At 32.5% G+C, this 23,071-nt stretch overlaps 2 protein-coding genes across 3 annotated transcripts; both read left to right on the top strand.

Annotated features, from left to right (window-relative positions):
• Positions 1-458: 458 nt before the first annotated feature.
• LOC106664280 (neurexin-4) lies at positions 459-21,072 on the top strand. 2 transcript variants are annotated; one of them, XM_014389860.2, is made up of 25 exons: positions 459-615; positions 886-981; positions 7,105-7,301; positions 8,556-8,697; positions 8,763-8,966; positions 9,025-9,191; positions 9,271-9,456; positions 9,803-9,964; positions 10,049-10,289; positions 10,471-10,562; positions 10,622-10,781; positions 10,852-10,965; positions 11,026-11,229; positions 15,374-15,529; positions 17,694-17,840; positions 17,905-18,075; positions 18,153-18,270; positions 18,332-18,432; positions 18,496-18,600; positions 18,673-18,804; positions 19,075-19,254; positions 19,423-19,556; positions 19,629-19,839; positions 19,901-20,038; positions 20,092-21,072. In XM_014389860.2, exons 1-25 carry the CDS (start codon positions 552-554, stop codon positions 20,280-20,282), a joined length of 3,813 nt encoding a protein of 1,270 aa, XP_014245346.1. In that variant the 5' UTR covers positions 459-551; the 3' UTR covers positions 20,283-21,072. The 2 variants fall into 2 exon arrangements, with proteins under 2 accessions (XP_014245346.1, XP_014245347.1); XM_014389861.2 differs by lacking the exon at positions 7,105-7,301 and adding an exon at positions 7,713-7,909 and having other exon boundaries at positions 529-615.
• LOC112128252 (L-aminoadipate-semialdehyde dehydrogenase-phosphopantetheinyl transferase) lies at positions 940-7,096 on the top strand. The gene is made up of 2 exons (XM_024230202.1): positions 940-981; positions 5,736-7,096. Exon 2 carries the CDS (start codon positions 5,833-5,835, stop codon positions 6,661-6,663), a length of 831 nt encoding a protein of 276 aa, XP_024085970.1. The 5' UTR covers positions 940-981; positions 5,736-5,832; the 3' UTR covers positions 6,664-7,096.
• Positions 21,073-23,071: the final 1,999 nt, after the last annotated feature.

Here is a 23,071-nt window from a genome sequence, read left to right as displayed (position 1 = left end):
TAAATAAAAAAAATTGTATTCTAGGTTTGTCACCATAACGAACAGTTGATGAATTTATGTTTTATTTTTATTGTTTATATTTGTTGTAATAAATTATTAACGGGATTTAAGGGCGTGTGAATGGTTTAAAAATGTCGCAATATGCTAATTAAAAACTGAGTCATTCCATCTTTCCTTGTTTGGGTGGTATTACTTTTGAATAGATGAGTTGTCATTCGAAATTAAATGTTTTATTCGTTATAAAATGTTCGTTTTGATATATTAAGGGAAGAGAATAATTTTATAACTGGGTTGGTGTGTGTTATTTAAAAATGTTCAAATGGTCTCTGAAAGAGGGGAGAGGTAAAAGCGTGAGCGATGCGTTGGCCAGCCTGACCAAAAGGTCATTTTCGTACTTTCGTCCCGTAACATAACGACGACGAGTCAAACGAAGCTTTCGTACGCCACCTCCCCTTTCCAGACAACGGGCCGTCGTCGCGTATGTTTAGGGCGTGTTCTTGAGCCCGTTCTACGTCAAAAGCTTATTATGCTTCAAAAGCAATAGCCGAAGGATGTACGACCGAAGCTTGTTATGCGGTGTTTTGCTCACGCTTCTTTCGGCAGGCTCTTTTGCAGGTAAATAAATTTGTTCTTTTGAACATTTATCAACGCGGTTTTGTTGTCGAATCTTATTTGATGGACGGTTGAGTGAATCAGAGTTGAAGACGTGCATCTTCCGCCTCCGCATTGCCTCGGCCGGCCTTTTTGTAATTGGAACTTTCTATATTTAACTCCCCTGTCATAAATTGGGTTGGCCGTATTACTCAGCGGGAGTTATGTGTAAACAGAGCCGACGTTTTAAAATTTAAGTCTAACCAAATATTGTTTTTTTCCATGGTTTTACAGATTACTACGATTGCAATGAACCCCTTTTAGACAGGGCTGTGCTAAGTGCCACTTCTTCCCTGGTCGACAGGGGTCCGGAGAATGCAAGATTGAATGGTGAGCATACTAGATTTTGTTTTTAAAAAAATCTTACCTCAAACTATAAATGAATAATATGTTAGACCATAAAGAATATTTATACATATTACTTATATTTTTTACCATGTCGACTTTATCGCCTGCTGTGACTATCGTAGGCAATTCTAAATCATATTTTGAATATTTCAGCTTATAATGCCTTAAAAATCATTAAATTTCTTTTTCTCGACCATCTGTTTGTCCTCACCAATGTTGACAAATCATTATACAACAGAAAACTTAAATTCTTAGACAAGGGAAACTATTTCAGTAGTTTTAATGTATGATACTTAAGCACTTTTTTTTAGTAAGATTTTCTTTAAAAAAATCTTACCCCAAACTATAATTGAACAATATGTTAGAATCTACAAAATATTTTTATTTTATTACTTTGGGGATGTTTTGTAGCTGACTGATTATTGGCGGCTATGACTAATATTTGAAATTCGACACCATATTTTGTATATTTCAATGTATAAAACATTAAGAATTGTTGAATTTCTTGTTCTTGACCATTGCTTGTCCTCATCAATGTGGACAAGTCATTAAAATGTGGAAAACTTAGAATTCTTAGCCAAGGGAAAACTATTATAGCATAGTTTTGATCTGCGATAGTTAAGCACTTGCTTTTTTTTTTAGTGAAATTTTCTTTTAAAAAAATCTTACCCCAAACTATATTGAACAATATGTCTAAAGGATATTTTTTATTTTATTACCTTGGACGTTTTTTTTATCATGCTGACTGATTATTGGCTGGTGTGACTAATATTTGAAATTCGACACCATATTTTCAATATTTCAGCTTATAATGCTACAAAAATCTTTAAATTTCTTGTTCTCGACCATCTGTTTGTCATCACCAATGTGGATAAGTCATTAAAATGTGGAAAACTTAATTCTTAGCCAAGGTAAAACTATTATAGCATAGTTTTGATCTGCAATACCTAAGCACTTGCTTGTTTTTTTAGTGAAATTTTCTTTAAAAAAAATCTTACCCCAAACTATATTGAACAATATGTCTAAAGGATATTTTTTATTTTATTACCTTGGACGTTTTTTTTATCATGCTGACTGATTATTGGCTGGTGTGACTAATATTTGAAATTCGACACCATATTTTCAATATTTCAGCTTATAATGCTACAAAAATTTTTAAATTTCGTGTTCTCGACCATCTGCTTGTCCTCACCAATGTGGATTAAGTCATTAAAATGTGGGAACTTACAATTCTTAATCAAAGGAAACATTTTCAGCATAGCTTTGTTCTGCGATCATTAAGTACTTTTTTTTTTTAGTAAGATTTTCTTTTTAAAAAGAAAATCTTACCCCAAACTATAATTGAACAATATGTTAGAGTCTAAAGAATATTTTTTATTTTATTACCTTGCATTCGACACCGTATTTTGAATATTTTAGTGTATAAAGCTACAAAAATCAATTAAAATTTTTGATATATATAATACTACCACAAAGTTTGTATTTCTTGCTCTTGACCATCTGCTTGACCTCATCAATGTGGATAGGTAATTGAAATGAGGGAACATAGAATTCTTAGCCAAGGGAAATTATTTCAGCTTATAATGCTACAAAAAATTTTAAATTTCTTGTTCTCAACCATCTGCTTGTCCTATTTCAGCATAGTTTTGATCTGCGATACTTAAGCACTTGCTTGTTTTTTAGTAAGATTTTGTATTTTTTTCCCTTCCCAAAAAGAGTTAAAGTAATTAGGTGGTCCAAGATTAAAGGTTAATTTCACATTTTGGGCTATTTTTTCTTTTTCTGCCCATTATCAGGAAACCCTAACAAGAAGTGCAGTAAGTTAATGTACCTTATTACGAATTAATATAATTTACATTTTTATTTTTTATTTTATGGTTAAAAACATCAATATTAATTACCTAACACTTTCGCCTACCATCTCATTGCGTTTTTTTCGTGTAAAAATCTATAGACGTGGAATCAACTGCAATAATATAAGTAAGATTTTGTTTAAAAGCTATCTTTCTCAAACTATAATTGAACAATATGTTAGAGCATAAAAGAATATTTATTTTATTACCTTACACGTTTTTTAGCATGCCAACTTTATATGCTGCTGTGACTTATTATTTGAAATTTGACACCATATTTTGAATATTTCAACATATAATACTATAAAAAATTTGTCTTTCTTGCTCTTGACTATCTACTTAACCTTGTTAATGTGGATAAATAATTGAAATGTAAGAAATGTAGAATTCTTAGCCAAGGGAAGCTATTTCAGCGTAGTTTTAGACTATCAGACTTAACCACTTGCTTGTTTTTTTAGATATAATTTTTAGTTAATCTACGAGAGGAATACACATAATCATAAATGCTTGCAAATCTTATGCAATTAGATTTGTTTTGTAACTCATTGTTTATATTTAAACTAAAAACACGTAAACTCCTTGTAGCTTCGTGATATGATGAAAAATGTAACATATAAATTGGCTATCTAGCTGATAAAAAACATTATTGTCATATTATAAGTAATTGAAATGTAGATTTCATGGCCAAGGGAAAATATTTCAGTTCTGTTTGGTCTTTCATACTTACCCACTTGTTTTTTTTTTTTTTTTTTTTGTAGTAATAATTTCTAGTTAATTTACCTGAGGAATCTTAAGGGTATAACTACAAAATAAATTTGAAAAACTGCTAGGTTATATAGTTAGGATACTACATTTTCTTTATAAAAAAAGCTAAAACTATAATTTAACAATGTGTGAGCCTATAAAGATTATTTACTATTTTATTGTATTACATACATGCTTTTGTAGTATACAGACAATACAGTTAGCTATGGAGACAATAGTTAAAATCGAACACCTTATATAAATTGATATTGTGAAGAATGTTATGATTAGTACTATAAAATAAATTGGAAAAAATGCTATATTAAAAGTTTCTAGATTTTATTTTGAAAAAATAAAATATCAGATAAAATTATAATTTAACTATACACTAGCCAATTAAGATTATTTACTATTTTATTACTTTATGAACATGTTTTTCTAGCATGTCAAGAAAGATTATGAGCTGACTATTATAAATCCAAATTTTGAATTTCTCGGTTAATCTTAATTACTTGATTGTGTTGATAATCTATTTTTTCAGTAATCTGCATGTAGAGAATATAAGAAAATCAAAGATCGAACAGAAAGTATGCTAGATTCGGAAAACATTCTTGCCAAAAACTATTATTTACCAATATATTAGCTCATTGTTACCTCATTACAAGTTTTTGAACATTTCATCAGTTTGATTAATAATGATTACATAAATGTAAAAAGCAAAATTCTTGGGGAGAAAGATAAAAAAACAATCAGCATACTCATACATTTTATTTATATATAATAAAAATATTATTCTATGGTGGTGTACCAGCACTATAAATAGTTTTAAATTCTTGATTATACCGACATGAGTCATTTGTATACATAACGTTTGAAAGCTTGTAACAAATCGGAAATATCACAAATTAAACCAATTTTTACAGGATTAGTAACAAAGAAATGATTAATTGAAGAAAATAAAACAAATGTGCTTTTACAAATTCTTAACTTAATTGATTTCTCAGCAGTACCATATTGTTTTTATATTCACATAAATGCAGATTTTTGTTTTGTGATTCTGTTGCAACAAAGGTTTATTCTTTGTCTTGAAAGTCTTCATGAGTTTTAAGTAAAAGGTTTGACTCTGGCTGTTTAAATTCCCATTCCAACTTCCAGATATGATTATGCGTAAACTAATAAATTGGGTTATTATTTTCTACTTTACTTCCCTGTTTATTGATTTACATATTGAAGCACGGATTGGTTATTAGCCTTCTATCAGACCTAGTCAATATTGAATCATCCACTGTACTTTTTGTGTTAAGGATCACAATTTTCTAACTAGAATCTTCGAAAATGCTCTTATTGATATTATACGTTTTTGAATGGTACAAATGTTGATTCGTTGTTAAATATTGAAAGTTAGTTTCTATAAATTCTATGAAAAAAATTGCATATTATTTTCTCAATAGCATTGGGGAAAAAAATCCATCTATCAAAATAAAACAAAGAATTCAATTAAAAAAAAAAAAATTTAATATAGTTTAGTAGTAATATAAACTAGTCTGTGCATGATTTAGATTGTTCGAGCATATATGTAAAAGAAGAAGAAATGAAATTATATATTAAATTATTATTCACATAAGTCTGTAAGCAGAACGTGCTGAAAACTTTACATTCTTAAGTAAATGTATTTTCTTATTTACATATATAAAATAATATAAATCATATACAAATATAAAATAAAATTTAGAATATGTTGATGTTTTAGGTTTAGTGTGTCCGTTAATTATGTTTGTTTTTACGCTTGTTGAGAGTAATTGTCAATACAGTTTTTCTAATTTATTACTCACCAAAGAATTTTTTAACTTAAAATTTAAGACCAAAATTATAAGTTTTTGAGACTACTGCTTTGAATGAAATTTAATGTACTTTTTTTGCAAAATATATTAATGCACATCTTGAACTTGATGTGGGGCTGAAATAAATAAAAAATATCATTAAATTTTTTTGTAAATAGATTTTTTGCTTGAAAATGTAGCAGGTGGTAAAATAAATGTTAAAACTTCCATTTTGAGTGAAACATCTCATCAATATTAAAAATAAAGCTGCATTTGTTTTCTGACATTTGTTGACTTTCACTTTTTCTTCTTGCTTCAGGTTCCACATAATCTGGGCTGGAGGTTTTTGTGTTAGTCAGCTAAAAAATAAAAGAAAACAAACCTGCAAGCTGTTTTTGTGTAGAAAATTATTCGGAATGGGCGAGAGACTATTGTCAGCTCGATGGGCTTTTGACTGCCAGGCCTGGAAGCCGAACCTTTCTGAACTCATTGTGGCTGTGTCGGGTATTCAGCAAGAGGAAAAAGAACGGATTGGAAAATTTGTCTTTCAGAAGGATGCCAAGAGTTCACTCATCGGAAGGCTTTTGATGAGAAAATTCGTGTCCGAGACTATAGGTACGGCCTGGGGGGAAATAAAACTCCTGCGGGATGAAAATGGCAAGCCTTATTGGGACGTACCTGGGGTAAATTTCAATGTGTCGCACCAGGGCAGATATACAATACTCGCCGGAGAAATCGGAGACGTTAAAATAGGTACTGATGTCATGGAAATGAAATATACAGGTGGAAAAGACATCTCGGAGTTTTTCAGACTCATGGCTAAGCATTTCACCAACGAGGAATGGATGGTTATAACAGAGCCTTATGACGAAAAGAGTCAGATCGCAATGTTCTTCAGGCACTGGTGTCTTAAAGAGAGTTTTGTTAAAGCGACTGGAACAGGGATCACTGTCGATCTAGGAAAAATAAATTTCAAATTGAACACAAAATTAATTTCTCATGAGTCTTTCAACGAAGACACAGAGGTCTCTGTAAACGGGAAAAAACAAGACAATTGGACTTTTCAAGAAATACTTCTGCCTGGAAATTATTGTGCATGTGTTGCTTTATCTCCTAGTGCTAAAAAAATGTTATATAAAGATCAAAAATTCTCTGAAATTAAAATTGATGATATAATTAATTCTGTTGAAAATATTACTCATCCAGATGAGAAATACTGTATAGAATTTCTTAAAAAAAGAATTTAGTTTTTGGTTAATTAATTTTTAAGGTAGTAGTGTAATGTAATAGGTTAAGATTGTAGAAAAAATATATTTCTTTTTTAAATTTGCATATAATTGTGTTTTTAACTGTGAAAAAGTCCCAGTTTTCTTGAACGATTTTTAGCTAGTTTCATTGCAATATCGCATGTCAGTCAGCAGTAGAGTCAACTGACAGAGATATATTAACTACAAAAGATCCAATGTTATTGCCTGGTAGGAATGGTCCCAGTAACAGTTACTGAATGGTATATTTATTGATTTGGACTGATAAAAGAAAGGGGTGAAAGACCCAATTAAAATAGTTGACGTGCAAATCGATAAAGGAGGCAAATATTAATATCTTTAGACATGCAAAGTTAAATTTTACAATTGGTGAAGGTATGATTGAAAAAGTGAAATTTTACGAAACGGATTCTCTTTTTATAGAAGGTAAATCATGGACAGCATTGGACTCGGATTTTGAACAAGCGTTAATTGTCGATCTGGGTCAAGTGATGAAGGTAACTGGAATCGAGACTCAAGGGAGGGCGCATACCTCAGAATACGTTATGGAGTATGGTATCAGCTACGGCTACAACGGCCTCGACTATGCCGTGTACAAAGAGCCTAGTGGAAATGCAAAGGTGCAGATAAAAACAAACCAAAAAACTGTAAATCACAGTCAACCGCATTTACCTATTTTCCCTCACTAAAAACAACATTAACAATTACAATGGTGAAAATAGAACAGACACCAATTAGCATGGTCACTAATCTACAAAAAGATTCTTTTGTAAAAAAAAAAAAATTGTACCTTTTTAAATTTAAATATTTTTTAGTGTGTGTAAGTCGAGTTTTTAAATAACATTGCTTTACTAACATATTACTGCACTTTTACCCTTGATAACACAAAAATACCTCAGTTTATTTGTTGTCAACATTGTTAGTTTAAATGTATTGCTTGTCAAATTTATTTTTTCAAAAATCATATTCTGAGGTGTTTTCTTGTTATTTTAATTTTTTGGTGGCACTCGCTTTATTAACTAGTGGTGTAGGTGACTTGGCATGGACCCCCCAGGAAAACACTTACTACCAGAGCCTGACGATTGACCTCGGCGTTCGAAAAAGGGTCAATTGGATTGCCACACAGGGCAGGGCAAGCACGCTAGAGTATGTTACAGAATACATCGTCCAGTATTCGGACGATGGACAGCAGTGGACGGCTGTTACCGACCCCTCTGGGGACCATGAGGTACTACAATTATCTGTACAATCTCTCTTAAATAAAATTTTCTTCTTTGTTTCATTCTCTACAGGTAAGTTTCTAAAAAGGAAATTTCAAGAAAGTTATGTTTATTTAGTTAATCTTAGTATAATTTTTTTTCGGGGACAAACCAAGAAGGGTGTATGCCAACTTCTTCTTTTGTGTATTCATAGATTAAAAAAATAATGTGGGTTATTTTTATTTAATACGTTTAACTAGTACTTCTTTAAAGTGTATGTACTTTTAAGGGTTAAAATTGTTATAGAAAATTTGACTAAACTGTTTTGTTTTTAAAACTGATTAGACTTTGGGTTAACAAAAACAATTTATCCTAGATAAAGGGAGTTTGATCGTTATTAAACCTTACCTAGAAAAGTGCTTGTAGTAATTGGGAAATGCACCTTTGGTGTTGGCAAGGAGGCACATTGGTGTGAGAAGGTGTTGGTCTTGCTTAAAACATTATTTTTCACCATTGAAGGTTTTTACTTTAAAATGTTATCCATTCTAATAAAAGCTAACTTACTGTTAATCCTGTGTGTGCTTTAAACGTTTGCTTTGTGATTTGCTGGTATTGTTTACACGTTTTACTTTAAGATTAATTTTATTTCTGTTTAAAAAGTCAAATTGATTGTAGATGTTCAAAGGCAACATCAATGGAGAAGGGATTAAGCGAAATAAGTTTGAAGTGCCTATTATTGGCCAGTGGATTCGAATAAATCCGACGAGATGGAGGGACAGGATCTCACTTAGACTTGAACTTTATGGCTGTGATTACGGTGAGTTAAAATCATTTTTACAACTCATAACCTATTAACTGTATTTAAAATTAAATTTATTTCAGTTGGTGAGAATATGTATTTCAATGGATCTTCATTGCTTAAGATCGACTTCAAGTCTGAACCTATATCTTCTACGAGAGAATCAATCCGTTTTAGGTTTAAAACTAACATGGCTGATGGAGTTCTTATGTACAGTAAAGGGACTCAAGGAGATTTCTTCGCATTGCAATTAAGGCAGAACAGGATGATGTTTAACATCGATCTTGGTAAATACAAATTTATAAATAAAATTAACAATTAATACTATCAAAAATAATTGCACAGGTTCTCGATTGACAACAAGCTTATCTGTTGGAAGTCTACTAGACGACAATATCTGGCATGATGTTATAATATCTAGAAATCGGCGAGATATTGTTTTTTCCGTGGACAGGGTGGTGATACACGGTAGGATTAAAGGGGATTATATAAGATTAAATCTTAATCGTGAGGTAACACATTTTTATTTGGTTTCTAAAGTTTCTAATTCATTCATTTTTTCTTTTTATTAAAGATTATTTGTTTTTGTAGCTGTATGTGGGTGGTGTTCCAAATTTTCAAGAGGGCCTGAAAGTTTCTCAGAATTTTTCGGGCTGTATTGAAAATCTGTTTCTCAACTCGACCAATGTAATTTACGAAGTGAAAGAAGGCTATAACAATGGCGACGAGGAGTTGATGCACAAATATACCAAAGTCAACACGCTCTACTCTTGCCTGGTAGGTCCTACATTTCACTCATAGTTGTGAATTTTCTTAAATTTTATTTATTTTAAACTCAATTACGTTTCAAAGGGTTTCAAAGAAATGGAATTAGATATTTTGTCACTGTTATTATATGGATTCTGTGAAAATCTCAAACCGTCGCCTGTATTGCATAGGTTTTTGGTAAATGAAAGTTTAAAATAGTAGATGTCCAAATTCTTATGTATTGTAGACTGTTGAAAAATCCTGATGATTAGTTGATTTGTATTTAGCCATGATCCTTAAGATATTTTTGAGTAATGACTATTTTGTAATTTTAAAATTTTAAATTATTCTTAATTTATTTATTTTCTTCTTTTAGGAATCACACATTATACCTGTGTCATTTTTAACTCGAAGTTCATATGCAAAACTAAAAGGGTACGAAGGCTCCAATCGATTAAATGTGTCAGTTGGTTTTAGAACATATGAAGAAAACGGTCTACTCATCTTTCATAAATTTTTACCTAAAGGATTTGTCAAGGTTTGTTGTTACTTATTTGTTTAACATTGTAGCAGCATAGTGTTTTTTAACCTAATACATAACTTTTTAATATTTTTGTAATAGGTTTTCTTACAAAAAGGCCACATTAAGGTGGAACTTCAACTGCCAGCAAGAGGGGGAGGACCATATTCGACTGTCCAATCAACATTCCTCGATAATTACAACGAAAGGTTTGATGATGGACGCTGGCACCATTGCATGCTGACCATCAGTAAAGATAATTTAGTGCTAACTGTGGATCAGAAACCGATGCCAACCTTAAAGGAGATATCAATTCAGACTACTTCTTACTACTTAATCGGAGGTAATTTTATTAGTCATTCATCAATAAAAACTTTTTTTTTACTTTGGTCATTTCCGATCACTTGGGACTGTCCTTGCTGTTTCTCTTTATCAGATGCACTTTAGCTGAACAAATTATCATGCTGAAGACCCCAAGAAGAAGTCTCAAAGCCTTTTTTCTAATAATAAATTATCATTTTTAGGAGGAATTCAAGGGGAACCTGGTTTTATTGGATGCATGCGTCTTATCAGTGTAGACGGAAATTATCAGCTGCCAACTAATTGGAAAGAAGATGTAATATTACAGATTTATTTTGATTTTGACCTATATTAAATCCAAATGTTCTTTAACAGGAGTATTGCTGTAAGGGTGAAATCGTTTTTGACTCCTGCCAGATGATAGACAGGTGCAATCCGAATCCTTGCGAGCACGGTGCTGTCTGCACTCAAAGCTCGTTTGAATTTATTTGCAACTGTCAAGATACCGGTTATACCGGTGCAGTCTGCCACACCTGTGAGCTAATGATTATTTCAATGTTATAACTAATTTTTAACATTATGATTAAACTTTATTTCTGTTTTAGCATTAAATCCTCTTTCCTGTGGCTCGTACAAGGATAGTGGTGAAAAGGCTAGTATTAAGATTGACATTGACGGTAGCGGCCCACTTGCACCTTTCCCTGTCTCCTGTGAATATTGTAAGTAAATTTATTATCCATAATGTGTCTGTATTTACATTTATTTGCTCTTTTGTTCAGCTGACGGTCGCATTATAACAATAGTGCACCATTCAAATGAGGAGGATACACCTGTTGATGGATTCCAACCACCTGGAAGCTTCAGTCAAGATATCATATATGATGCCGACATGCTTCAACTTGAAGCTTTAACCAACAGGAGTATATCATGCACACAATACCTTTATTACAAATGTCGGAATGCTAGACTATTTAATTCTCCTTGTAAGTAGAATTTTTTTCTCTTATAATCAGCTTCATTGCGAATTTCACAAATGTTAGTGTAACCATATAAACCAGACTGTTAAATTTTAAAAGGAGTCAGCCTCTTATGACCATGCAAACCACCAATATTGGTCTCTGGTGCCAACTCCATCATTGTCTAGAGCCCTGTAAGCTGGCTTTTACTAAATCACAAAGTTTTGCCAAGGACTTCTTTATGTATCTTTTAGGCCTTGGCTGTTCCTTTCCCAGGAGTAGGAATTTCATCCTGCATAGGTTTTCACACCAAAAGAGGACATGTTCTGCTGTCTTAAGTTAGCAGTTCTGCTGCTCTTTTGTGTGCCTCTGTTTTGGAATGCGTTACATTGAACCAAGGGCTTCTTCTTAACGCATAGTCTGATGGATGTACTTTTTGTAAACTTAGAATGGGATGAGTTCAGGGCCTTACTGAACTTTTCTTGGTCAATTTATTGGCCCTCATGCTGCCCTTCTGCCCTGTATGCTCTGGTAACCATAGCAAGGGTAATTTTATTGTTTTTCCAATGTCTAAACAGCTCAAGGCTTTAGTATCAATGAGGTTTTTGCCTTTAGTGTCTAGTCCTATTTTTGTTGATAGTAACCAGCCTTTTTTCCTTGGCCCACTGCTCAATAATCTGCCTGAAAGGCAGTGACATATTGCCTTATTGTATAGCCCAAGTTTCTTTTTTTACTGCTTGGTTTATTTCCGTAATACCAACTCCGATCCATTAGTTAAGGCTTATTTTAAATAAGCACTCAAAACATGGTGTTTATACCCCGCTATAGTTGATTTTCTGCCAGAGACTGGTCTGAACTTCTATTGTCTTTGTATTGTGCAATGTATTTTCTGATATAATACATAATAATACAATAAATGCTGTATATATTTTTAGAGCAAGTAAAGAAAATAAAATAAAAAGTTTTAGAATGCCCCTCAAAACACAAACGGCATTTTTCAGTGCATTTGTATAGAAACATTCGTGTAGGATTCATTCTAGATGAGCGTTTCTAACATGTAACATTTGCTCAGCATTAACGTTTCTAATGCGTTAGCAACGTTAATCCTCAGAATATACAAAACAATAGTGACAATATATTCTTTCGAATGATGAAACCACAATTAAAAAAGGAAAGCAGAAAGAGAAAAAGGTGAAAGATGACGGAAAAAGAAAAGGAAGAGGGAAGAAAAGATGATTATGTTGTTTTCAAAAACTCAGATGCCATGGACCTAAAACGTGCCTGTGAAGAAGCAGAATGTACTTACTGGGAAAGCAAATTGTACAGCCTTGCCCTTGCAATTCTGAACGATCAGGCTAAATTTTTGGAGGAGTATTGAAGACTGGGATATGATTGGTGCTCATAACATTAACAAAAGTAATCTAACATTAGTGATAAGGTATGTGAGGAAAAAGTTAATAGATATTGAGAATATATCTTTATGTGTATATTTATATATGTGGTGGTCGATACCTAAAAATTCATTTGCGAGGTATTTGGTCCACCTATTTACGCAATTATTTTGAAGGGATATTATCGGGTTGTCCGGAAAATAATGCAGGATTTTGGTATTAAACAAAAAAAAAGAAACTAGTTACTTTAAAGCAATGTTCTTTAATCAAAATAATTTCCCATACTCTCAATACATTTCTCCCAACGTGTTGGTAACTTATTAATTCCGTCTGAGTAGAATTCAGAATTTTTAGAATTGATAAAGTCAATAAATGCATTTTCCAGTTCCGTTTGATTTTTGAATATTATGTGTTGTAAGTAGTGGTCCAGGTGTCTAAAAAAATGGTAGTCAGTAGGCGAGAGGTCCGGAGAGTAGGGTGGGTGAGGCAAAGTTTCATAGCCAAGCTCCAATAATTTTTGTGACGTTACACGTGACACATGTGGTCGAGCGTTGTCATGCAACAAAATGGGCCCTTTCCGATTGACCAAAGAGGGCTTCATTACTGCCAATTTCTGATGCATGGTATTAATTTGGTTACAGTATGATTCAGCATTGATGGTTTCGCCAGGATTTAAGAAGCTGTAGTGTATTAAACCAAATGAAGCCCACCATACCGTAACCATTACCTTTTTTTGATGAGTTGGGGGCTTTGGAAAATGTATTGGAGCTTCTCCTTTGTCGAGCCACTGTCCAGAACGTCTAGTGTTATCGTAGAGAATCCACTTTTCGTCACATGTAACAATTCTGGCCAGAAATGGGTCATTTTTGTTTCGACAAAGAAGTGATGCACAAACATCAAAGCGCTGATTTTTTTGGCGATCGTTTAATGAGTGTGGAACCCAATTTTCGAGTTTTTTCACTTTTCCAATCGCCTTGAGGTGGTCAGCGACGGTCGTTTTACTGACTTTGAGTTGCTCTGCAAGTTCTCGAACAGTTGTTTTGGGGTTTTCTTCCACCACTGATCGCAGAACATCATCATTAAGAGAGGAAGCCCTTCCACGACCTTCTTCATCTTCAAGGCTGAAATCTCCCTCCCGAAATTTTTTAAACCACCTTTGCACAGTGCACTCATTAACACAACCCTCGCCCCAGACTTGGTTAATGTTTCTAGCCGTTTGGGCTCCGCTTCGGCCGAGTTTAAACTCGTAAAAGAAAATCGTACGAAATTCTCGCTTTGACATTATAAGGATGACTGAATTATTTCCAAGTAGCGGAATGCTACAGAGGTAAACAAACAATATCATTTGGAAGAGGATTAATAAGTGTTGACATTCATACAAATGAGTAATCCTGTAAACGTAAACAGAATATTTTATATAGATTTTTTTTAATGAAAACTTAAAATCCTGCATTATTTTCCGGACAACCCAATAGAATAGAGTAGTGAAGGCGAAATGTTGTACAGAAATCCAGAATTTTTTCTCCCAAGTTGCTTCAACAATAAAATCCCTGTAACACATCTTACTTGAAGAGGGTTCATTTTTAAACTAACTGCACTGAAACATGCTGTTACTATGCATGTTAGAATGGTCTTGCATTTCCTAGCATGCGTTTCAAGAGGCAGGAGGTGTTCCAAACGCCACATTTTCAGCGCTTGTGTAGAATAAGCCTTACAGTTTGTACACCAGAGCATTAACTGGCATCCAATTCCCCAGTCTGCTATGTCGGCTATAGTACATACTTGATTTAACATTGTTGTTAACGATCTGAAATTAGCGACGTTAAGAGAAATTACGTTCTTAATGTAAATATATACACGTGAAGAAAAAAAAACAGAACTGATTGCTATCACTTTTTACACTAAATTAATTATAACAATGAAAAAATAAGCAAAAGGGGTTTTTGAGAGCTACAAGAAAAACAGCCAGTCAACTGTTGGTCCAGGTCCATAGATTGTTAAATAAAAATTGTTCCATAAAAGTGATGTAATAACAAAGAGTATAAACCGAGACGATGTTCACCGAATACAAACTGTTTTTATTTAAAACTGATCAAATGTGAATTTTGGAATCATGGTGTTGACAGATCCTTGTGCACCTAAAGTTTCTCCTGAAGCTTTAATAACTATATTTTTTTTATATGGGTAGGATATTAGAGCATGTCCCTGCATTACTTGTGAATTTTTCACGTTTTGAAAAAGTAGTTCTACTCACCGAAGTTTTATTTTTAAATACTTTTCGTCAGGCAGAAGACGCAAAAACATCTCGTGACGTTAATTTAGGATTGGCTTGTAAATCCACCGCCAACACAATGTTCTAATGAGAAGCTGGTTTTTTGTGCTGCTCAATTTTGAAAATGAAAAAATGTGGATTACCATACAATTCATGTTGAAAGGCGTGTTTGTATCTTCTGCCTGATGATGAGTATTTAATACTTGAAATTCGGTAGCTGCCTAAAACTTCTGTGTGTAGAACCATATTTTCCAAAAAGTGAATGCCATATTCACCCCACCTCAAATCATTGGCTCTAGATTCTCCCTGGATATCAAGCACTATAACACTTTATTTAATTGCTCTTTAAATTTTCTACATTGAATTTCTCCCAATTTAACTTTTTTAAAAGTGTTTTTATTACTCTATGTTATTCTATCTGAATTTTATTATAAATTTACAACTCCTCTTTACAATGTTTCATATTTACTGATTTATTACATATTTGTCTTTTTATGTATGTTTAAAGCAACCGAAGAATCATTTAACCCATATTCTTGGTGGGTGTCGAGAAATAACAAGAAAATGGATTATTGGGGAGAATCCGTTCCTGGTTCTAGAAAATGCCAATGCGGTATAATGGGCAATTGCGTCGACCCAACCAAATGGTGCAATTGCGATCAAGGTAAATATAAATTTTTGCAATAGCACAGCTCATCATTTTACAAAACAGTAACACACTTATAGATCATATATAGTTAATAAATTTTAATAATAATTAATAATAATAAATGTAATAAATTTTATGTCAATTGTTATAAATAAATTAAAAACAGAAAACAATAAATAAATTTATAAAATATGAATATAAATCTTTACTAAAGCAAGAAATATGGGAATTAAAAAAAACAAAAACAACAACTATTTGAAATTTCATGAAGTATTTAGTAGTAATGAAGTTCTGTCTGTATAAGTATGTGGTGATTAATGACTGTATGTCGATGATTATTCAGAAATCGTGAGATGCGGTCTGGTGTGATGTAGGTTTTCTTTAACGTGCCAACATTTCGATCTTTATTGAGATCATCTTCAGGGCCTGGGATTTACAAACATTGTTTAAATTAAAAAAAAAAAAACATGTAAGATGTGGAAAAAAGTGAATTTATATATACAATGCAAAAAAAATATTTCTTTATATTCAATCAAAGTATTTCTACTCACCCAAAGTGTTTGTTTTCTGCGTGCTGTTTGTTTCTGTGTTTTAATTGTGCCATTCTTGCGTGTCATGTTGAGAGTGCCAGTGATATATTGCTGATTTATGTTTATATACATTCGATTTTGAAGGGGTGGGGAAGGAAGTCGGTATAGAAAGACATTTTTGTATAAGGAGTCGGTTTCTTTGAGGTGAAAAGAGCCGATGATGGGAAAAAACATTCTTAATGGTTCGACCAGATTATCCTTTCAGGATTATATAGAGGGGGATAAATAGGAAAAGGAAAGCTAAATTGTTGAAAAATTAGACTATGTGAAAAATGTTTGATGTGTGGAATGTGATGAATGTTTTATAAGTTATGTTATATGTTTTGTGTGATGTGACAATATATGTATGCTATCGATATTGAATTTGATTAATGATATTGGCGAAGCGCGACTTAGTTTACATCTATCTGTTCTGTAATTGATTCTGTGTTTATCTCTGTTGATGTAAACCATTTCTAAAAAGTTATGTTGTTTTGTTCTGTGTGTAATATTTTTGGATTGTTTAAGTCGAAATTGTGTTCGTGTTCAAAATGGTGGGTAGCGAGTGCTGTAGGATTTTGCTTGGGTTTTTTGCAATCTTAGATATATTGCTTTACTCTCTTATCCAGATATTGGGATGTAAAACCCGATGTAAGTTGCCAGACAGTTTAACAATAGATTTTGTAGATTATGTCAGATTTATTTGTTATTGGTATGGGATCTTTAATTTTGGAAAAAAGTGTTTGAATTGTTTTATAATTTTTGAAAGCTATTTTAAAGTTATCGGACGAGAGAAATGTGTTTAATTTATGTGATAGGTGTGAATGAATGGCATGGAAATGTACATTGGTTTGCTTGTATTTGATAGATTTGATGTAGTGTTATTAGTAATAGAGGATGGTGTTAGTGTTGAGTTGTAGTTGTTGATTATTCTGTTGATTATGTGTTTAGGGTTGTTGTCCTCCATAAAGTGATTGTTATGGAGGATGTGTTTGTATATCTTTATGTTCTTGTGGTGAAATGATTCATGGCTTAGAGTAATAATTCTGTGAAGTAACTGTTTGGCCGTGTTTATTATTGTATGAAGAGGATGGTGAGATGTAAAGTTGAGGTAGCGATCTGTGTTACTTGGTTTTTGATACCAATCTGTGATTAATGTGCCATCTGGTTGTTTTATTACGAGTGTATCTAAAAATGGTATTGTTTTGTTGTTTTCAATTTCATGTGTAAATTGTAGGCGTGGGTGAAAGCTATTAAATGTATCTAATGTAGTTTGAATTTGATCTGTGGGAACTGCTGTCAATATATCATTTACGTATTTAGTGAGGAAGGGTAATGTGAAAGGAAGTTGTGGTATGACTGTATTTAGTAGATGTGTCTGCCAGTATCGGGCCTAGGTTGCTACCCATGGCTATACCAAATAGTTGTTGGTAAAATCGATTGTTGTATGTAAAATATCAGTTGATACAGCAGTGTCAAACCATTGTTATGAACGTGTTCTTTGATAGACTTGTATGTGGTGTTATGTTGGGCCATTTATCTTTAATAATGTTCAATGTTGTGTCTATTGGAATGTTTGTATAAGTTAGGATATATGTAATTTTTTGTAGGCCTCGATACATGGGTTGCTGATGAAGGAAAACTGTGGGATAAGAACGAACTACCTGTTCGGCAGCTGAGATTCGGTGACACTGGGCATCCTCTTGATGACAAGGAAGGAGTCTATCGTCTCGGACCGCTTATTTGTGAAGGAGATGGTGAATTATTCATTTTTTTAAATAAATATTTGAGAAATGATGCTTATTTAATTTTTTATTTCAGATCTTTTTAACAATGTGGTTACATTCAGAATCTCAGATGCTTCTATTAATTTGCCAACATTCGACATGGGGCACAGTGGCGATATTTTCCTCGAGTTCAAAACAACTCTATTAAACGGTGTAATACTTCATAGTAAAGGCCCGTCTGATTTTATCAAACTTGCAATCATTGGTGTGTTTTTTGATTTCATATTTACTAAATTTTACACATGAATATCAAGGTTAATGAAAGGATAAATATCTGTTTAGGTGGCACTAAATTGCAATTCACGTTCCAAGCTGGAGGAGGGAATCTGGGAGTGACTGTTGAAACGACATACATTCTGGCTGATGACCAATGGCATTCAGTTTCTATAGAAAGAAACAGGCAAGCCAGTATTTTTTTTCTCTTCTATAAAATAGAAACTAATTTTAAATTTTCTTTTCAGGAAGGAAGCAAGGCTCATTGTGGATTCTGCTTTGAAGGCTGAAGTCAGACAGCCTCCGGGACCTGTACGAGCTATGCACCTCACCTCTCCCCTTGTTATTGGTATTATTTTCATTCTACATAATTTTTTTAAAAATATTTGTTTGCTAATATTGCATATTTTAGGTTCAACTGTTGAATACCGTGATGGATTTACTGGTTGTGTCAGGTCACTCCTACTCAACGGTAAACTAGTCGACCTGAAAAGTTACGCTGAAAAAGGACTTTATGGTATATTATTAGCATAGCTTTGTTATATTTAAATTGTTTGTTTAATTGTTTGTTTTTTAATGATATTTTAAGGCGTCAGCGTAGGGTGTGTTGGAAAATGCGCTAGCAACCCTTGCATGAACAATGGCACATGTATCGAGAGGTACGATGGCTACACCTGTGACTGTAGGTGGACTGCTTTCAAAGGACCTATTTGTGCTGATGGTAAGTGCGATAAAAAACTTCTTAAAACAATTTAAAAAAATATTTAAACCAAATTGTCTCCTGTTGCCTGCTTTTCTTATGGTTTTGTCTAACAGACATTTTGGCTTTGCACTGTAGGCTTGTTTAGTTTTAACGACTGAAAATTGTCTGATAGACAAACAGGCCAAGAGAACATAGATCACAATAATTTCTGAAAATCGATCTGTAGATCACAATATTTCATTAGCATAATTTTTATTTTAACTTGTGGACTTTTTTTAAATTGTATAGAAATTGGAGTCAACCTTAGATCCAATTCGATGGTGAAGTATGACTTCATGGGTTCATGGCGATCCACACTTGCTGAATCGATCCGAGTTGGTTTTACAACTACCAACCCCAAGGGATTCCTCTTGGGCATGTTTTCGAGCCTGACCAGCGAATATATGACCATATCAGTTTCAAACAGCGGTAAATATTTTAATCACTTAAAACATTCATGTTGGTGTTTGCATGTTAAATTCCTTAGTCATTTTATTTGTTATTTCGAATTTCCATCATAGTGTTATAATCATTATTTATTATGGTTTACTACATTGTCTTAAATTGAATAAATAAATAACTTTTAACATGTTTTAGGTCATCTAAGAGTTGTGTTTGATTTTGGCTTTGAAAGGCGGGAAGCTATATTCCCAAATAAACATTTTGGCTTGGGTCAGTACCACGATGTAAGAATAAGTCGTAAAAATTCAGGTTCAACATTAGTAATGCTGGTAAGAAAACATTTACTAAATAACTTATCTGTATCACTTTGGATGGAAAAGTATTTATTTATTTTATCACAGGTAGATAACTATGAACCGATGGAATTCCACTATGAAGTTAAAGAATCTGCCGATGCACAATTTAACAACATCCAGTATCTCTACATCGGTAAAAATGAAACGATGAAAGAAGGCTTTGTTGGTTGCATTTCAAGAGTTGAATTTGACGATATTTACCCCTTGAAACTCCTCTTCCAAGAGGATGGGCCATCCAATGTTAAATCCATCGGAGGTATAGTTTGTACAACTAAATATTTATTTAAAAACAATTTATTTACAATTTTTATTTAAAGGCAATCTTAATGAGGACTTCTGTGGTGTTGAGCCTATAACACATCCGCCAAATATTGTTGAAACCAGACCGCCGCCAGATATTGATGAAGACAAGCTAGCAGAAATTTATAGTGATACTGCGTCAGCTGTGATAGGAGGTAAGACTCGTTTTTATCTAAGTGATTCAAAAATTAATCGTAAATTTGTTTAGGTGTCGTGTTTGCCATTCTTCTCATCCTCCTTATCGTCGCATTCCTTATCTTCCGTTACGTCATGAGGCACAAAGGAGAGTACCTCACACAAGAGGATCGCGGTGCTGAAATGGCGCTGGACCCGGATGAAGCAGTAATGGAATCAACAACAGGTCATCAAGTACAAAAGAAAAAAGAATGGTTTATCTAATTGCTTTTATTTTGAAGCAAGTCACACAACAAAACAGTGTACATATATTTATGTTACTTTTTTAATTTTATTTTTTTATAAAAAGAGACAGTTTGAACATACTTTGTTCATGCTGTTTTAATTACCCTTTAATTTTATTTTCCGAAATAAAGATCTGAAATTTTAAAACGTCAAATGACTATCCTAAGACACCTTTTTGTTTTATTTTGTTCAACTAGTAGTAATGTCGATAGCATAAAAACTTTCAAAACCTAGTGGTAGAATTAATATATATATATAACACTAGTGCCTGAGAGGAATTGCCAACTTTCTCAAATCACAAACCAAAAAGCCTTTCTAATAAGACTTAGTAGTTAATATTAAGATATTTGTTTTATTTTTAATTATTTTATTTTTTATTATCAAAATATATTCTCACAGTTTTATATTCAATCGTTTAAAAAAGATTGAGTAATAATGTGTCCGGGATGGTTTTATCAGAATTTGGATTAGGTAATTGCTATAGCAGTTGGTAGGAAAGTGTTGAGAAAGAAATTAATTTGGGATAAAAAACAAGGCAATTTTGTGGCATATTTAAATAAATGTGTACTTTTCAGTAATTTTGTAACAAAGTATTATTCATTTCGTCCATTTTTAATGTATAAGACATAATTTATATAGTTTATGTTTTACAATTTGTTTTGTTTTGTATATTTTATTACAAATAAGTTTATACTTTATAGTTTTTTGTATATTTTTTTTATCATTCTCTACTGAGATTAAAAGACATCTAAATTCAAATTTTATTATTGAATGAGACAAAACAATATATTTTGTTTACGTTTGTACATAACATAAAAAACCACTGCCATGTACTACAATTATGTAATGTTTATGATTCATTTTATGCATTAACATAACCGCATTTAATTTTTTTTTTGGCATTTATGTTAATATTCTATGTGAATACATCATACTTCGTTTTATTTTATTTTCTTTTGTAAAAACTTAAAACTACTTTTCAACAAAAGTCAACATTCCATAATTGTTTATTTCAACATAATTAGTGTTGTAAAAATCAAAATTAACTCGATTTAGGAGAACAATTCTACCATTCAAATTTTAAGTATTACGATTTAGTACCAAATTGAAAATCCAAATAATTAATTTTTCAAATAATATTTAAAAGTTTAAGATCTGATATATAATTTCTGAAAAGAACAAATTATATAATATTTACATATTGATCTGGTGAACTTCAGGATGGCCAATTAATTTGGTTGTAACCAAAAGTGATCCATAATGCTCTTCCTTGTAAAGAATATACGTTCTAGTGTAATGTAAGTAACACAATCTTTTATACTGAAATTCAAAATAATACACATTTTTTGTGCTTAAAAGTTTTGTTTATAACCACTTCCTAGTCCTACTGTCCTGTTTTCCTTGTACTAAACAAGTTTTCCTTTTAAATATATTAACAGTTTGGATGATGTTTGCCCCAATATTGGTGGTTGAATGATTGAGCTGTTATTTGACTAACCTTAATCACTGAAAATAACTCTTTTTGTTGCAGGATATATTTTTTGTATCAGTCTTTTGAAACTACAGCCATAAACATGTTTGCTGTGTCCTCGCTTACATCGTTTGATACCAACGGTGAAGATGTGGCTGAGCAAGCTGCCATAGCTACTGTCAATTCCTAAATTCCTCCGACAAAATATTGAAGTGCGAATCTATAAGGAAGGATGTGCTTGCTGTGTCCCACACCATTTGGGGTATCTGGGATTGATCCAAGAGAGTCAAGAACTTTTTTTTTTAAATGGCTTTATGAACATAGCATATTAGCAAAGCAAGACATTATGTTTGACTATTGTATTAATGAGGGAAGGATATGAAAGAAGGTTCAATGGGAATCAAACCCATGACTGTGGGGTGCGAGACTGGATGAGCCGAGAGTCCATCAAGCTAACCACTCGACTACTGTGTGTGGTCTCCTAGAACAAGTTTGAAATAATTTTTCCTATTATTCTCATTTAAAAAAAAACTAATCTATGTCAGGATTTAATAGCTTTATTACTTATTTTTTTAAACAACCTTTTTTTTCTCAATATTAGCCAGAGGGATGTATGTTGTTTTGATGTTTATTGTATTTTTTGGGGAAGGGAAGTGTGAAAAAAAGGACCAAGGGCAACAGAAGAACCCATGACCGCAGCTGAGAGTGTTGCCACGCTGACCACTTGGCTACCTGTTCACAAGGTTAACAAAAATGTGAACAAACATTTATAAACAGTTGACTCTTCATAATTCGAAACCCAAGGGACCACAAAAATAATTTGTATTATCAAGATGTTTGAATTATCAAGAGGAAAGAAAAAAATTGTCAAGAGTTGATATGCATTTTTCTAAGTTATTACTTAAATTGTACATGTATAAAACAGTAAACAATGAAAAAGCAGAAATAGATCAACTGTAAAATTGAATATTGAATTGAATAATTGAATTGAATATACAAATTGACAAAACACTACCGCAAAACATAACAAACTAGAGAAAATTTAATACATGGAAATTTAGAGGAATATAACAGAAAAAGTGCAAATTATAAAGAGGGAAGTGACTCCATTTCGATTAATAGCATGCTTTTTCTCCTCCTGTTACAACAATATTTCCTACTACCAAGTGTAACAAGTGCACATAATTTTCTGATTTTCCGAAATGACATATTATCGGGAAATTTAAATAATCAAGTTTCAAATAAACAAAGAGTCGACTGTACATACAATGTTATTTGTTGTTTGTTTTGTCAGATA

This window comes from Cimex lectularius, unplaced genomic scaffold (assembly GCF_000648675.2).
Source record: "Cimex lectularius strain Harlan isolate CLEC.00 unplaced genomic scaffold, Clec_2.1 scaffold251, whole genome shotgun sequence".
NCBI classification, from domain to species: domain Eukaryota; kingdom Metazoa; phylum Arthropoda; class Insecta; order Hemiptera; family Cimicidae; genus Cimex; species Cimex lectularius.
The sequence above is the reverse complement of the archived record's forward strand: the minus strand, read 5'-3'. Positions and strand labels throughout refer to the sequence as shown.

What these genes read in the sequence shown, in the direction of transcription:
- LOC106664280 (XM_014389860.2), top strand. Translation starts at nt 552, where the DNA reads ATGTACGACCGAAGCTTGTTATGCGGTGTTTTGCTCACGCTTCTTTCG. An exon ending in ACACGCTCTACTCTTGCCTG is followed by an intron (nt 9,457 to 9,802) that starts GTAGGTCCTACA and finishes TTCTTCTTTTAG; the next exon opens with GAATCACACATTATACCTGT. An exon ending in GTTTCTATAGAAAGAAACAG is followed by an intron (nt 18,271 to 18,331) that starts GCAAGCCAGTAT and finishes TTTTCTTTTCAG; the next exon opens with GAAGGAAGCAAGGCTCATTG.
- LOC112128252 (XM_024230202.1), top strand. Translation starts at nt 5,833, where the DNA reads ATGGGCGAGAGACTATTGTCAGCTCGATGGGCTTTTGACTGCCAGGCC.